The 16439-nt window shown below is 42.8% G+C and overlaps 1 protein-coding gene across 2 annotated transcripts; it reads left to right on the top strand.

Moving 5' to 3' along the window:
• The first annotated feature begins 2270 nt into the window (after positions 1-2270).
• Positions 2271-16419, top strand: LOC116374489 (serine/threonine-protein phosphatase alpha-2 isoform-like). 2 transcript variants are annotated; one of them, XM_031827915.1, is made up of 8 exons: positions 2271-2415; positions 2690-2800; positions 11286-11417; positions 11679-11909; positions 12011-12115; positions 12398-12621; positions 13220-13354; positions 13541-16419. In XM_031827915.1, the coding sequence occupies exons 2-8, from the start codon at positions 2746-2748 to the stop codon at positions 13655-13657; spliced, it is 999 nt and encodes a 332-aa protein (XP_031683775.1). In that variant the 5' UTR covers positions 2271-2415; positions 2690-2745; the 3' UTR covers positions 13658-16419. The 2 variants fall into 2 exon arrangements, with proteins under 2 accessions (XP_031683775.1, XP_031683776.1); XM_031827916.1 differs by having other exon boundaries at positions 2275-2415; positions 2693-2800.
• Positions 16420-16439: the final 20 nt, after the last annotated feature.

Below are 16439 nucleotides of genomic sequence, written 5' to 3'. Positions count from 1 at the left end.
TACAGCTCAGACACCTACACATACCCCACAAGACATTCCACCAGGGGTCTCTTCTCAGTCCCAAGTCCAAAACAAATTAACGGCAACACACAGTATTATACAGAGCCGTGATCGCATTGAACTCCCATCTCTTATTACTAAAGTAAAAAGCTAAATTATAAAACAACATCTAATGGCACAATAGGGACTGTGAAATGACACTCACACACAAACACATGCACACATAAACACAATCTAACACACACACACAATCTACACACACATTATTCTTTAATTGTATTGTTTGTATTTCAAATTTGTGTGACTTTTCTTGTCTGTCAGTTTATCAGTGTTTTGTTACTTGTCGTGTTTTATGTTTTTGTGTGGACCCCAGGAAGAATAGCTGCTGCTTCTGCAAGTGTCACACCCTGGCCATAGAGAGGCTTTTTATTCTCTATTTTGGTTAGGCCAGGGTGTGACTAGGGTGGGCGTTCTATGCTGTTTTTCCTATGTTTTTGTATTTCTTTGTTTTTGGCCGGGTATGGTTCTCAATCAGGGACAGCTGTCTGTCGTTGTCTCTGATTGAGAACCATACTGAGGTAGCTCTTGCCCACATGGGTTTTGTAGGTAGTTGTTTTCTGTGTTTCACTATACAGAACTGTTTTGATTTTCATAGTTTCATTTTGGTTATTTTGTATTCAATGTTCAGTTATATTTCATTGAAATTAACACTTACCACGCTGCGTTTTGGTCCGATCTTTCATACTCCTCATCAGAAGAAGAAGATCGTTACAGCAAGAGCTAATAGGATCCAAATAAATGAAAAGAAACAATAAAACATAACTGTTTCAAGTGAGAATTATGAAGGTCTGATGCTGAAAAAGAAAGGAAATGATTGCCCACTTCACCCATATGATATTTTTGTAAAAAAGTAGTGTGTACTTCAAGTAGTTAGCTACACCGCTACATAAAAAGTAATTCAATACTGAAAACACTACCTCGAATCAAATTGAGTTCAACTACCTACAAGCTACTGCAAAATTGACAACAAACTATCTGTTGATAAGAAACTGCTTGCTAAGGTTAGAGTTAGGTTTAGAATAAGAGTTAGGGTAAGGGTTAGGGCTTGGGATAGGGTTATTAAGTTTAGTGTTAGGATAAGGATTCAGTTTGGGGTTAGGGCTAGGCTTAGTAGATAGTTGAGATGTTACGGATAGTCTGAAGAACATCTACAGATGGACTATAAAGTGTTACCCACTACCCACTACATGAAAAAATGAAAACAAAGGATATGTGAGTGAAAGATAAATGATTTATTTTTGGTTGTATAGATTGAAGACATAAACAACAATAACAGCAGAGGTCTCTCAATACCATCATGAAACCATGAATCATTTGGAGTTCACACGTTTAGGCTCTGATTCATAGTAAACATGTAGCCTATGATTCACTGTGAATTCAGTCGAAGTCACCCCCTCCCCTACCTGTATCATAAGGCACAGAACTCACAATGTCCCACCCCATACCTCTGTCTGACGAATAGAAACACAGTGAGGTGAGGGATGGATTTAGAAACCGGTAAAGAACAAGTAAGGAGGAGGATTGTGTAATAGTGACCTGTAATGGAGGAACGTGAATTTGTGGAGATTATGGGAAGCAATTAGGAATGTCGGGAAAGAGATGAATTAGGGTTGCACAACATCCACATATTACCTTCCCACAAAGTTATACACACGACACACTAAACTACTACATTATTTGAATAATCTGTGTAGTGATAGGGCAAAAACCAAGACTGAGCATGGGAAACCCTGGACTCTACCATAATGCAAAATATGCCTTACACTTTTAACTTCTAACACACGGTGGCAGCCGGTACCAACCCCGTCGACGTCGGTTTCCACTAGATAGCACAGTCACAAAGTAGAAATGGACTATATCGTAAAAATTCTTGAAAACATGCTTTTTGGTCTTAATTTGGGGTTAGGGTTGCGTATATGGTTAGCAGTGTGGTTATGGTAAAGGCTAGGTCTAAAATCACATTTTAAGAAGATACATTGTAGAAATAGGCGGAGTTTCTGACTTTGTGGCTGTGGTAGTTCTTTATACCTCAGTAGTGGTAACTAGTGACGACCGTTGATGTCATCCGTAAAACAGCTGGAGGTGGGGCACCACTGAGTGACGGATGTACAATGTATCCAATGGAAAACGACAACATGGGTTCAAAATCAAGCAGTGACCCAATCATCATTGAGTAAATCTAAAACTCGCCTTAGTATCAACCCCCTGTCTTCTCGCTTCCCCTGAACAACACGGCCCTTTTTAAGTTCAGTGGGGGAAGAGAAAGGGGGAATCTGAAATACGAAGACAAAAAGACACTAAACAGACCTGAAAGGGCCCTGTCTTCTACACGGGAAGACTATTGTCAAATCAAAGGTTGATTATATGTTAACATTTCGTATTTGCATCATTCATTATTGGCTAGCTATAACTAAAGCGGGTAGCTTGGTTTGTTAGCTAACTAACATCGGCTAGCTAGCTTGAACTAACTAGCTAGCCCATTTAGCCAGCTAGCTACAACACGGAAGAGAAAGTAAAGCCAAATTACATTTTTTTCCCCTCAATTTGACATAACAAAATATAAGCTGAAATATAAGCTGCCTAGTTGTTTGTTTAACTTGATCGGTACTTGTTTTTTGTCTCATCAAAGAAGCAACACGAAACGAAGGTCTTGACTGCCTGAACCACGACAAAAAAATAAGTAAAATGGCGGAGCCGGACAAATTAAACATCGACTCCATAATACAGCGTCTTCTGGAAGGTGAGGATTTGCACTTAACTAGGAATCAAGCCACTTAATTTGATTAATTACGAATCATTTGCTATTTGGATTTTTGTATTTTCAAAGAAGCGTCGGAATTCTAACGATGTCTGGTGTATGTTAGCGTAGTTAGCAGTCTTAACGTCAAGTTAGCTGTTCTCTTTGAAAACGATGTGTCCGGGTTAGAGCGCGAGATAACGTTACCTAGGTCTACGAACTAGTAGGGCAAATGAGAGATTGCTGGCTTGCTGCTTCAATCGTTATCACTCGTCCTGAAGTGCCCATTTTGTTGTATTATTAGTATTAATGGCAAATCATTATTAAGATGACAAACACCGCTATTTTACGATGATACTGTTAGCTAACTAATTCTAGCTAGCTACTGTAACGTGAAATATGTTCCGTGTTCTGTCAAGTGTATGCTGTTATAAAAATGAATGCAAAGCTAGCCAGTAACGTCTGTTAGTAGGTTTTGTTTACCATTTATTACTGTTTCCTGCAGCCAATCTTTCCATAATGTCGTTTTTTTGTTTGCCAGTATTTAGCTAGCTATGTAGCCTAGGCAGACGATAGTACAGATCTAGCGCCCATGTACTATCGTCTAGGTTGGATGTGCATTCCCGGTATTACACTAGTGTCCCCCTATGGATCGGCTTGTACATAAAACATCCCCATTCAAGGGAAGTATGCTTACTTTATTTTTGAAACACAATCGTTTATATTTTTGGACGATATAATATGTTGCACACCATGTTCAACCAAGAATGTGCAATATCCAAAATTGACCGAAAAGACAAATCGTTTCATAAAGAAAGTATGCATATTTTCAGTTTTTTTTAATGCCCATTAAAGCTAGTTAAGGAGGAAAATGATGCATTTGCAGCCTGAATGGAGGATGCTGCATGTAGGAGCAGGCCCATTGCAATTCATGCCTGGATGAGGGAGAAGCATACTTAAGCATGTTTTTCAGGGCTGCGGATGCAATTATCATGTGCTGAAAGCGTGCTGGCTGAAGTAATAACTTGCTCTTATTGTTTAAATGCAAGCTACAGTGGGTTTAGCCATATCATTAGTGGTTGGTTACACAGAGTGAAGGGCACCAATGGGTCACACTGGCTTTCATTTGGTGCAATTGTTTCCACCATGATAACGTACTACTGTGATACTCCAAATTCCATGGACAGGAAACATCAGTGCCCTGGTTTGTTTTGGTTTGTTTTTCATTGGGCTGAAATATGGGCTGTCTTGGGGAATGAGAGGGACAGTGTTGTTTGCAAGTAGCAGGCCTAATGTCTCGCTTTCTCTTGGGTTTTTACTCTGAACACGTCTTTTGTTGTGGGCAGCTTATGGATGGATTAAAACGATTACGCTAACTGTGTTTCTGATTGTGACCACCACACCACTCTTGGAGTATTGTGGAGGTTAATGACTGTTGAATAATATGTACAGTGGGGCAAAAAAGTATTTAGTCAGCCACCAATTGTGCAAGTTCTCCCACTTAAAAAGATGAGAGGCCTGTAATTTTCATCATGGTACACTTCAACTATGACAGACAAAATGAGGGAAAATTGTAGGATTTTTAATGAATTTATTTGCAAATTATGGTGGAAAATAAGTATTTGGTCACCTACAAACAAGCAAGATTTCTGGCTCTCACAGACCTGTAACTTCTTCTTTAAGAGGCTCCTCTGTCCTCCACTCGTTACCTGTATTAATGGCACCTGTTTGAACTTATCAGTATAAAAGACACCTGTCCAACCTCAAGCAGTCACACTCCAAACTGTCAAAGGACACCAGAAACAATTGTAGACCTGCACCAGGCTGGGAAGACTGAATCTGCAATGGGTAAGTAGCTTGGTTTGAAGAAATCAACTGTGGGTGCAATTATTAGGAAATGGAAGACATACAAGACCACTGATAATCCCCCTCGATCTGGGGCTCCACGCAAGATCTCACCCCGTGGGGTCAAAATGATCACAAGAACGGTGAGCAAAAATCCCAGAACCACACGGGGGTACCTAGTGAATGACCTGCAGAGAACTGGGACCAAAGTAACAAAGCCTACCATCAGTAACACACTACGCCGCCAGGGACTCAAATCCTGCAGTGCCAGACGTGTCCCCCTGCTTAAACCAGTACATGTCCAGGCCTGTCTGAATCTTGCTAGAGAGCATTTGGATGATCCAGAAGAAGATGGGGAGAATGTCATATGGTCAGATGAAACCAAAATATAACTTTTTGGTAAAAACTCAACTCGTTGTGTTTGGAGGACAAAGAATGCTGAGTTGCATCCAAAGAACACCATACCTACTGTGAAGCATGGGGGTGGAAACATGCTTTGGGGCTGTTTTTCTGCAAAGGGACCAGGACGACTGATCCGTGTAAAGGAAAGTATGAATGGGGCCATGTATCATGAGATTTTGAGTGAAAACCTCCTTCCATCAGCAAGAGCATTGAAGATGAAACGTGGCTGGGTCTTTCAGCATAACAATGATCCCAAACACACCGCCCGGGCAACGGAGTGGCTTCGTAAGAAGCATTTCAAGGTCCTGGAGTGGCCTAGCCAGACTCCAGATCTCAACCCCATAGAAAATCTTTGGAGGGAGTTGAAAGTCCGTGTTGCCCAGCAACAGCCCCAAAACATCACTGCTCTAGAGGAGATCTGCATGGAGGAATGGGCCAAAATACCAGCAACAGTGTGTGAAAACCTTGTGAAGACTTACAGAAAATGTTTGACCTTTGTCATTGCCAACAAAGAGTATATAACAAAGTTTTGAGAAACTTTTGTTATTGACCAAATACTTATTTTCCACCATAATTTGCAAATAAATTCATTAAAATCCTACAATGTGATTTTCTGGATTTTTTTCCCTCATTTTCTCTGTCATTGTTGAAGTGTACCTATGATGAACATTACAGGCCTCATCTTTTTAAGTGGGATTGCTTGCTGACTAAATACTTTTTTTGCCCCACTGTAGGTGTTAGTGTTTGGTGCACGGGAGAAGCTGTCTATACCACACAGGTTTGCCCTCAGTCCTGGCCACTCCTTAGATTTATGATGGCTTCTATAGTAACAGATATGCTTCTGCCCCCAAGTCTCAATCTTATGATCTGTATGATAAATGTTGCGTAATGGGAGACCTGAGGCTGTCAGACCATCATAAACCCCTCAGCTACTAAATCTGCAGGGGCCTTCTGCTGTAATGAGCACAGTGGCTGAGCCAGACATGAGCTTCTGCTGGCCTGGGAACAGTTCAGAAAACAGGAAGTGGGGCATTCTGCTGCTTTTGGAACTTGTCTAGTTAGATTAAAAAAATGTCTCTCTCCAAGTCTGGTCTAACTGGTTTAAAAGTCACGTCAGGTGTTCAAAACCCTGCATCTGCTGTTTTGTTCTTCCCTTTTTGAAATCTATTGATCTTGATGTATACAGATTATTACTGTAGCAATTTATAGGCTATCACTTATTTATTTTTTGACAATTATTGACTGTAATGGTACTGCAGTTAACCTAGACATTTTCCCATGTCTGTTTTCTCAGTGTTATCGCTCCTCTACATCATGGTAATAGCGGTGCATCATGTTGTAGGGCTCCACCACAGATGGAACAATAATCCAGACATTTCATCCGATGTGTATGTGTGAAGCATCCGATGAAGCTACCTAATATGGTGATGAGAGAGCGCCCAGTGTCCGGCAGTGAGACAAGATGGAACGAGATGTATTTTTGCAGACATCGTGATCATTTTCTCCTTGATGAAACATATGACCTCAACACAGTTTTCTGTTCTCAAAGCTAGAATCCATTATGAAGAGTGGACTAAGTTTGGGAGATTTTACCCTTTGTCAAAGTAAAACAATTACAATTTTGTTTAGAAGGAGTGCAAAGGCAAATTGAATTATTGCACACACACTTCAGAGTAGTTGTTCCTTAACGGAAATATGCAGATACATGCTAGAACGCGCCAATAGGACCTCTCTAGCTCTTGCTTGGCTCTGCCCACTCCTTGCTTGTTCTGCCCACTATGACTCATTTGTTCCCGATAGACCACAGCCTGGCGTTTCTATCTTGGGTTAGTTATAAAAAATCTTTGGCTCTACCATGTTGTCTGTCTCCAACTGTTTGAACAACATACTAGCCTGTCCACTTTGTTGTTTCCCACAATGAAATCAGGTATGGGGACTGTGGATCGGTCTCTGTTCGTACGTTAGTAAAAACGCCATCTCAGACAGCACTTGCCTGAGTTTGTTGAAACTTGGGTGAATGATGACACTGATTGGCCCTAGGCAGGAGCTATAGTAATTAACTGAAATTTGTGAGTCACACCAGAGAGGAAGAGGTGAAACGAGAGTGATAGCTGGGCCCAAAATCTGTCTTCTCCAGCAGGTGGTGTTTTTATATTTTTCGCTCGTCGACTGAGGTGTTTTTGCATGGAGGCAAATGCTCTATCTTGGCCAGGTCGCAGTTGTAAATGAGAACTTGTTCTCAACTAGCTTACCTGGTTAAATAAAGTTGAATAAAAAAATTGGTGTCCATATGAATGATTCTGTTGTACCAAACCTCAAATGCAAATAGCCAGTTGAAACGGCTTGTCATGGAGAAAGAAGTAATCTATCAACTTTGTTGTTATGGGGAGGGGCCTGGTGTGTGTGAATGGGAAGGTGCACACAGCACTGGAGTAAAAATACAAGCGGGCATAAAAGCTCATAAAAACGAGAGAACGTTATTCTTGAGATGCATGTGTTTAGAATTTCGCTTTAAAATGCACATTGAAATGAATGAGATATATCGCTCAGCCCTAGCCCCCTTCTGACTTTGACTGTGGCTCTTGATGGGTGGAAGTGTTGTGGAAACCATGTTCTACTCTGTCCATGATAAGGTTGTCTGACAAGTTCAGTAAAATAATTTTTAAAAACTGCTGTACTGGCAGTATATAGCAGACTTTTTTTTAATCTAGCGGTGTGGCAACTCATTACAAGGCAGAGTGTTTGCCTCTGTGAGAGTTGTCGTATTTAGCCTAACGTCATGTATGGCATTTTCTAAATTAGCTTTGAGGTCTTGGCCAGTCCATAAACCATCGCCTGTGTCTTTTTGTCCATCCAATCCTGATGTATTTCTATGATGTAGAGACAAGCCAAGGTAACTGCCTTCTGGTTGCTTAATCTCTCTTTTGACAGAGAATGGTGACTGGCCACCATCAACCTTTAGCTGCACCATGTACACCGTAACACATGGGCCAGCCTGGTGACAATGTTTGCAAACCAGTTAAATGTGGTGACGGTGTGACTAGTTTCAATGGGATTAACCATCAGCCTCCTGACCTGTACATCTGAACGGTCAGTCCAGGCCGCTACTACCACCTCCTGTCACTATCTATGAGGATGTCCATATCAGCCATGGACATATCAGGAGGGGAATCTGAAGCCAGCAGCCAACTGTTGATTCCCAACGGCTTTCCTATTGTGCTTGTCCAACTTTATTTTCTATCCCGTGACCAGCAAAGCAGAAATCCCTTTGTCTGACCCCATCCCCCACGCCCCTTCTCTAGGCTCACTGTTGCTATTGGCCATGTGGCTAACTTTAGAGTAAGCTCTGTCATGGCTTAGCCGACCCTAATCCAGGTTTAAAGTGACAAGCAGCGCTACCCTATTTATACCCACATTTCACTCTTTAGGGCCAAGGCCTGTGTTGCTGCCCTAACATGACACTGCTCATTTAGATCTATTGCTGAGGTCCTACCTGGAAGTCCTCGTCCGTTTCCATCCTCCATTTTCAGAACAAATATGTGTGCCCCTCTCCCACTGCCTGTGATTTTATTAGGGCAGAATATATTTTTGTGAAAGCACTACACTGAACAAAAATATTAACGCAACATGTAACAATTTCTAAGATTTGACAGTTACAGCTCAAATAAGGAAATTCATTATGCCCTAATCTATGGATTTCACATGATTAGGAATACACATGCATCTGTTGGTCACAAATACTTTACAAAAAAGGTAGGGGCATGGATCAGAAAACCAGTCAGTATCTTGTGACAGATCTCCTTCACATAGTTGGGCGGCAGGTAGCTCAGTGGTTAGAGCGTTGGGCCAGTAACTGAAAGGTTGCTGGTTGCAAGCCGAATGTTGTCCCACGACTCTTCAATGGCTGTGTGAAGTTGCTGGATTTTAGCGGGAACTGGAACACGCTGTCGTACACGTCGATCTAGAGCATCCCAAACATGCTTGTTGGGTGACATGTCTGGTGAGTATGCAGGTCGTGGAAGAACTGGGACATTTTCAGCTTCCAGGAATTGTGCACAGATCCTTGCGACAAGGGGCCGTCCATTATTATGAAACATGAGGTGATGTCGGCGGATGAATGACACGACAATGAGACTTACGAGCTCGTCACGGTTTCTCTGTGCATTCAAATTGCCATCGATTACAATGCAAATGTTTGTTGTTCGTATCTGCCAGCCCGTACCATAACGTTGGCATCAGCAAAATGCTCGCCTATACAACGTGGTATGCAGTTGTCAGTACGTCCAACTGGCCTCAATTTTTCTAAAACAATGTTGGAGGCGGCTTATGGTAGAGAAATGAACATGACATTCTCTGGCAACAGCTCTGGTGGACATTCCTGCAGTCGATTGCACTCTCCCTCAACTTGAGACATCTGTGGCATTGTGTTGTGTGATAACTGCATGTTCTCTAGTTTGGTATTTGGCAAGGTCAGCAGCGTTCAGTTTGAGCTGAAGTGTTCAATTAACCCCGGTGTGTGTTTTTGTAAAGAACACTGTCTGCACCCAGCTTGTAAAGCAGAATGTCACTGAAGGGTTTCAGGCTATTTTATTGTTCTGCTCTCTTAAGTGTGTCTAACCCATTTATCTTCAGCAATTACAGTACCAGGTGCATGATGGAGCACAACAAGTGTCTATGGTTTGATATTAGAAGGTTTTCTGTTGATGCTTGTTTGTCATTGCCTAGTTCTCTTGTGATGGTTTATAGAGCGCTGGCATTGGACTTTTCACCTGCGCCTAGGGAAGACAGCAGAACGTGCAGGAAAGGGGGTGGAATTGATTATGTGACACAAACAACCCTGATGCGCATTCTTGCACAAGTCCCCCGTACATCATGAGTCACTGGAATACACTTACTACATGCTCCGTTATATCCTTGCCTGGAGCTTGTCATGCAAACAGGATTTCTGAATAATACAGTCCTACTGTTGTATTTGTTTGACTATAGATGTGCTGTTGTAGTGATCCCTTGCAGCTATAGGGAAGGTTCTAGTTTGGAAGGAGTATTGAGATTGAAGTAGGAGCCTCATCCAGCTGATCATATTAAACCTGTACTTGACCTGCAGCACCACAAAAGCCTCAAGCTGCCCTGCAAATCATGCCAACATACTTAAGAGTATTTGCTGCTCCAGGGCTACAATGGTGCGATAACATTAAACATTTCCCAATTTGTGGCTCCAGTAGAGCTGATCACCTGTCCGTGTTGATCATTGAACACTCATATCAGTTACACTGTGGATTTGCAGCTCTGCTTGATGAACATGTAACACACATGTAACACTTACACAGCCACAGGGTGGGTTTTCCTTTTCCTGCTAGAATATGTGTGAATGTCATAACTAGCTACTGTACTTAACAAACATGTAAGATTCTTGAGATCCAGAGCAGAGTTAGGGGACAGCCTGCCTCAGGAAGATGCTCAGCACTGTGCATGTGTCCCTTGTGACCTGACCACATCTCAGACCAGCCTGCTACTACTAGCCTGCTACTACTAGCCTGCTTAGCTCTGCCGTGTGGTCAGAGGCGGCCTAGCAACGTTTGCTGTCAGTTAACAGGCTCTATGCTACCAGACTGCATGCGGTGTACTTGTAACCAGAGAGCTCTGAAGTTGGCCATCAATGATATGTTTATTTAATTGTGATTTAGGCCTACTTTGATTTGAAGGGCAGTGTATTTGATCCTTGTTTGAGTCGAACAGTGTGAGATTCGCTGCATATGCCCTTTTCCGTTGCAGCCTCTCTGTCCTGGTTACATCAGCAGACAGGCAGGTGGTGTGTTCATACGTGCTTCTGGGGCTGGGTGCACACTGCACACATTTGTTCACACATAGCCAGGCCTGTACCTTCTGCTGGTCCTCAGTTCAACACTGCCATCATCATCCCCTAGTCTTGAGTGCTCAGAAACAAAGACCACAACACCCTTTTCATTTAGGTTTCTCGCTCTGTAACCTTGAGATTCTCACATCAAATAGTTCATCCTCCTGGCTTATGCTGTGTGAGCAGATTCACCTTGGCTCTGCAGTATGCTCAGGGTTGTGCTGTCAGCGGGGCCCGTGATATTGATTGGTTTCTCTGCTCTGGTGTGCTAGATGTGTGGCTGTGCTATTTGCGTATGTGTTGTTTCCATGGTCTTGGCCTAGCATGTTTGTTCCAATAAGCGCAACGTCAGTCCTCACTCTGTTTGCTCTGTCTTTCTCTCTCCAGTTAAGGGCTCTCGGCCAGGCAAGAACGTTCAGCTGACAGAGAACGAGATCCGTGGCCTTTGCCTCAAGTCTCGCGAAATCTTCCTCAGCCAGCCAATCCTGCTCGAGCTTGAGGCACCACTCAAGATCTGCGGTGAGTCATATTGGATAAGTTATGATGGCTGAAATTGGTTTCATAGTAATTAATGTCAGTGTAGCAAAGCAGCTGCGCCTCTCTGACACAACTGATAGTGAAAGCTCCAAGGTTTCATAACACGACTGACTGTCTGATTTACTGTAGAATTCTAATCTCTAATTGCCTTTGCTATCTCTGTCCAACGGCCTGTATACACACACAGATCTAATGTAGTCAGGGAGGGTGTGGTAGTGACTGACTCTGTGCTGCCCCCTGCAGGTGACGTCCATGGTCAGTACTACGACCTGCTGCGGCTGTTTGAGTACGGAGGCTTCCCCCCGGAGAGCAACTACCTGTTTCTAGGGGACTACGTGGACCGAGGGAAGCAGTCCCTGGAGACCATCTGCTTGCTTCTGGCCTACAAGGTCAAATACCCAGAGAACTTCTTCTTGCTGCGCGGCAACCACGAGTGTGCCTCCATTAACCGTATCTACGGCTTTTATGACGAGTGTAAGTGCCGAGACGAGAAGCTGGAACACATGCTTAACAACAGGAGACCGGAGCACACACAGAGTATTAACCATTTAGTAATGCCCCTTGCTCCTCTTTAGGTAAGAGACGGTATAACATCAAGCTGTGGAAGACGTTCACAGACTGCTTCAACTGTTTACCCGTGGCTGCCATTGTAGATGAGAAGATCTTCTGCTGCCATGGAGGTGGGTGGTGTATGCTTGCATGATCTGTGTGTGTGGGTCTTTCCCCTGTGGGCCTTATCAATAAGCACTTGGTGGCCTCATGATCGTTTGGATTAACCACTCCCCTTAAGTGTTTGTGGTAGAAGATGACTCGAGTGTATACACTATACGTGTGATAAGAGGTGGTAGTTATCAAGGTGTGATTTCAGATCTTCCTGTTCTTGGTGGTAGAAGACAGTATCATGGCAGTCAGCATTCATTTGTATGGTGATGTAATGTTTCTGTGTGCTATGTTCTGTCCAGGCCTCTCTCCAGACCTCCAGTCCATGGAGCAGGTGCGCAGAGTGATGCGACCCACAGATGTGCCTGACCAGGGCCTGCTGTGTGACCTGCTTTGGGCCGACCCAGACAAAGATGTCCTGGGCTGGGGCGAGAATGACCGCGGGGTCTCTTTCACATTTGGGGCAGACGTGGTGGCCAAATTTCTGCACAAACACGACATGGACCTTATATGCAGGGCACATCAGGTAATGGCTTAGCTCAGTGGTTTAGAGTTTTGGATGGGGGTTAGGGGCTGGGAAGAGAGTATTTTGCAGGACACTCAGACCAATGGTAGGTTTGGAAGAATAGAGGGATTTTGTTATTAATCAGGGAAATCAGATGATCAAAGGTCATTGCACCTACATAAAATATTGAAGCACTTTTTTTAAAGCTGGAATCCTTAATTGGTGACACTGCCGCGTCTGTTTGGGACATTACAACAACACTGAAGTTCTAAACAACAAACCCTATTTTTCCTCTCTGACATCATTGCACGCGCGATAGAACAGAAGAATATGTACTGCAATTTTTTTGGTCCATGCTGCCGAAGACGAAGACTCCGTTTCACAACACAAACAACAACAAAGGTGCTGGGGTGAACAGTGGCTGTTTCCCCCGATGCGGATTCCATCTTTAAAGCGAGTCATTTTGTGTTTTTACTGGCGATGGAGGTTGTGTTCATTTAAGATGGTAACTCCTCTGTTTGAAATGTACTGATGGCCCTGCAGTTGTTGGTTATCCACTCCTGGTATTTTTCCTGTTTATTTTTCATTGCGTTCTTACCTCTTTCATTCCTGTCCTCAGGTGGTAGAAGACGGTTACGAGTTCTTTGCAAAGAGACAGCTTGTTACTCTGTTCTCTGCCCCTAACTACTGTGGAGAGTTTGATAATGCCGGTGCCATGATGAGTGTGGATGAGACCCTCATGTGTTCCTTTCAGGTGTGTACTCTTCTGCTTTTCTCTCTGCCCCTTTTCTCTCTCCTTCAGTCTGGCTGTTCCTGTCCGTCAGTCTAGATTTTTAAGCTCTGCCAGTCCCCTGTCTTACCTGTTACGTGCTGCAGTGTTCAGTCTGTAGGAGTATATGTATATTTATAGCTGTCTAAAGAAAGCCTCTCTGTTCCTCAGATTCTCAAGCCAGCGGATAAGAAGCTCTACTCTTATGGTGGAGGTGGAGGAATGGGATCTGGACGCCCCGTCACCCCGCCACGGAATTCCGCCAAAGGCGGAAAGGCCAAGAAATAACACCAACTGGACCCCCCCCCATACTCTTTCTCTACCTCCCTACTTTTCCCCTCATCACCAAACAGCAACAAAGCAGACAGTACCTAGGGTTCGGTCCTCTTTTTCTCTGATACTGTTTTTAACTGTTTGAGTGTATGTATGTCCGTGTGTCTGAAAGAGAGGTTTATTGTATTCTGTTTGTATGTCCTTCCTTTCCCCTGCTCTGTTCTCCTGTCACTTTGTAGATGAAATTGGTCCTTCTTTTCAGTGATGTAAATGCACACCTGGGGGGGAGAGGAGGGGAAAGGAGCCTTTACTGTTTGTTAGGGCCCTGCACTGTTTTGATGCTCAACACAAGCTTTTGTACATCCTGTTTGAGAGGTGTGTATGGAATGGGGTCAATCTGCATGGTCAGATGGTAACAACGGCACACACCACACACTGAGAGCACAGGTGGATATGTGCAGATGGACCCTTTTAGTTTATGGATTCACAAAGATCAAGAAGCGGACACGTTTATTTTTTTTCTCTCCCAAAAACCAATGATTTGAAAACTCAATCATGGATGTGAAATAGTTTGGCTTTTCTGTTTGTTTTTTTTATTTTATTTTTTTGTAGATGCATAAAAAAAGGTTTGAATCCTTGAGTTTTAGTTTATTTGGAAGCCGATGATTAATAAAGAACCATTTATTTAAAGTATTCCATCACACTGTTCATTATGTTCACCTCACCATTACTTTGATATTTGTTTTATATATTAAATTCCTCTAACCCACATGTCGAACTCATTCCACAAAGGGTTGCGTTTCCATGGGTTTTTGCTCCACCACTTGGTGGTTGAATTAAGGTCACTAAATAGTCATGAATTTCAGGGATCCCGAGTGGCGCAGTCTAAGGCACTGCATCTCGGTGCTAGAGGAGTCACTACAGTCCCTGGTCTGATTCCAGGCTGTATCACAACCAGTCGTGAGTGGGAGTCCCATAGGGCGGTGCACAATTGGCCCAGTGTCGTCCGGGTTAGTGTTTGGCCGGGGTAGGGCGTCATTGTAAAGAATTTGTTCTTAACTGACTTGCCTAGTTACATTTGGCCCTCCATTCAATGAGTTTGACCCCTCTGCTCTACCCCCTTTGTCATTCCCACTTGCTCTTCTCTTGTCTGAACGGTATCGAACGCTTTGTTCAGAGTGGGATGTTGGCATAAGTTGCTGGCTCCAAGAAATACACAGCATTTTGGGGGCTTTTGCTTAGCCATTTTCTATCGTCCCCTTTCCTTAAAATGTGTTCTCCTTGCCCCGATCCTTTAAACACGGTCAATGTTCATCTCTCTGGTTCTCACCCCCCCCCCCCCCCCCATCTTCCATATTCTGTCTCCCATTTTGCTCAGCAGTTTCCCTCTGGGTTCTGAGTAGTCAAAGAATGTCATACCTCAATTCTCACCCCACTTTGCATCTGGCCCCCACCCCTTACTCAGCTCATGTTTTTCTCTTCTCTTTTATATTTAAAGATGTGTAACAACTTGCCAGACAGCATTAATGCTCATTTCCTGTGCTGGGTTCTTTCTCATATTTTAGTAGCTAGCTCATATCTGCTTCTAGTGCTCTCTCCTCTCCACTAGGTGGTGCATTTCATACAACACTCACCATTGCGTCATCTCACTGAAGACGGGATCAGTACTGTACATTCAATGCTCCCCCAACAGTGCTGAGTGCATTCATGGTGCATAGGCGGCAGTATGTTTTTTAAAGAGTACATGGCTCAAGGTTTTTTGGCTTTGTAGTTTATAAAGAAAATTGATCATATTGTGAGACCAAGGAGTGTTGGTTTTAATGACATGTTATGATCTATTGACCAGAGGAAGTGTTAATTGCTGTTAGATAAGGATATTGAATGCTTGATATACAATATGTTACATGGAAAGGTAATACAATTGTTTTTAAAAGAGCTGTAATATTAGAGAACATTTTGGGTTGGAAAACTTTTTTGCTGATCAAATAACAGTTTGTTTCAAGTTGTCGGAATTGTCAATGGCTTGTTTTCTGGCAAGGCTTTAAGACAATGATTCAGAGCTGTAATGTAGATCATCTGCAATTTTTTGAAAATATGCATTTTGGAAACAAGCTTTTGCTTATATGCTTTAGGCAGTAGGGTAGAGCAATGCCTCAACTTGAAGATAAATTGTTTTGGGGATCATTGCAGGTCTTTGTATTGCTGTTCTGAATGATACTTCCAATTTCACCCGACCCTACTCTGTTCATAGCAGGGTAAACATTCTGCTTGTAATGTTGGTCAGATCATTAATTTGCTAAAATCATTAAGACATCACCAACAATCTACTGTAACTATCGATATCAATCTTATTTCTTTAGAACTTTTATTTCAAGGACTAGGGCAATATAGATATTGTGATAATGTAAAACGTTTTTATTTTATTTGAACCAATCAGGGACGTTTTTCCTTAATGCACTGTCGCTGGAGGCAATACAAGGCCACGTTCAGTTGCCAAACGTTGTCGAACGTTGCAGATAGAAATGCCATGAATAGAGCTGATGGGTTCGTATTCTATATGTCAGAGGCGCTTGTTCTACATAGCCTATTTCTATCCGAACGTATCAAAACGTTAAGTCCTGCTGAACGCGCCCCAGGCTAGAAAAGCTAAAATATAAATGAATCAAAAACGTTAAATAAAAATAAAATGATGTTTTATTTTTATGTAATTTGTTTTCCAACCAATCACAAATCCTGTCTCTGTTACCGGGTAGAAAATAAAAAATAATGAATTTGTACTTTGTCTGTTTTTGTCTTG

The sequence above is a fragment of the Oncorhynchus kisutch genome, linkage group LG6 (genome assembly GCF_002021735.2).
Source record: "Oncorhynchus kisutch isolate 150728-3 linkage group LG6, Okis_V2, whole genome shotgun sequence".
Lineage (NCBI taxonomy): Eukaryota > Metazoa > Chordata > Actinopteri > Salmoniformes > Salmonidae > Oncorhynchus > Oncorhynchus kisutch.
The sequence above is the reverse complement of the archived record's forward strand: the minus strand, read 5'-3'. Positions and strand labels throughout refer to the sequence as shown.

Excerpts from the sequence above, each read along its gene's own strand:
- LOC116374489 (XM_031827915.1), top strand. The coding sequence starts at position 2,746 with ATGGCGGAGCCGGACAAATTAAACATCGACTCCATAATACAGCGTCTT. Across the intron at positions 2,801-11,285 it reads AATACAGCGTCTTCTGGAAG|TTAAGGGCTCTCGGCCAGGC; the intron begins GTGAGGATTTGC and ends TTCTCTCTCCAG. Across the intron at positions 12,116-12,397 it reads GATCTTCTGCTGCCATGGAG|GCCTCTCTCCAGACCTCCAG; the intron begins GTGGGTGGTGTA and ends TGTTCTGTCCAG.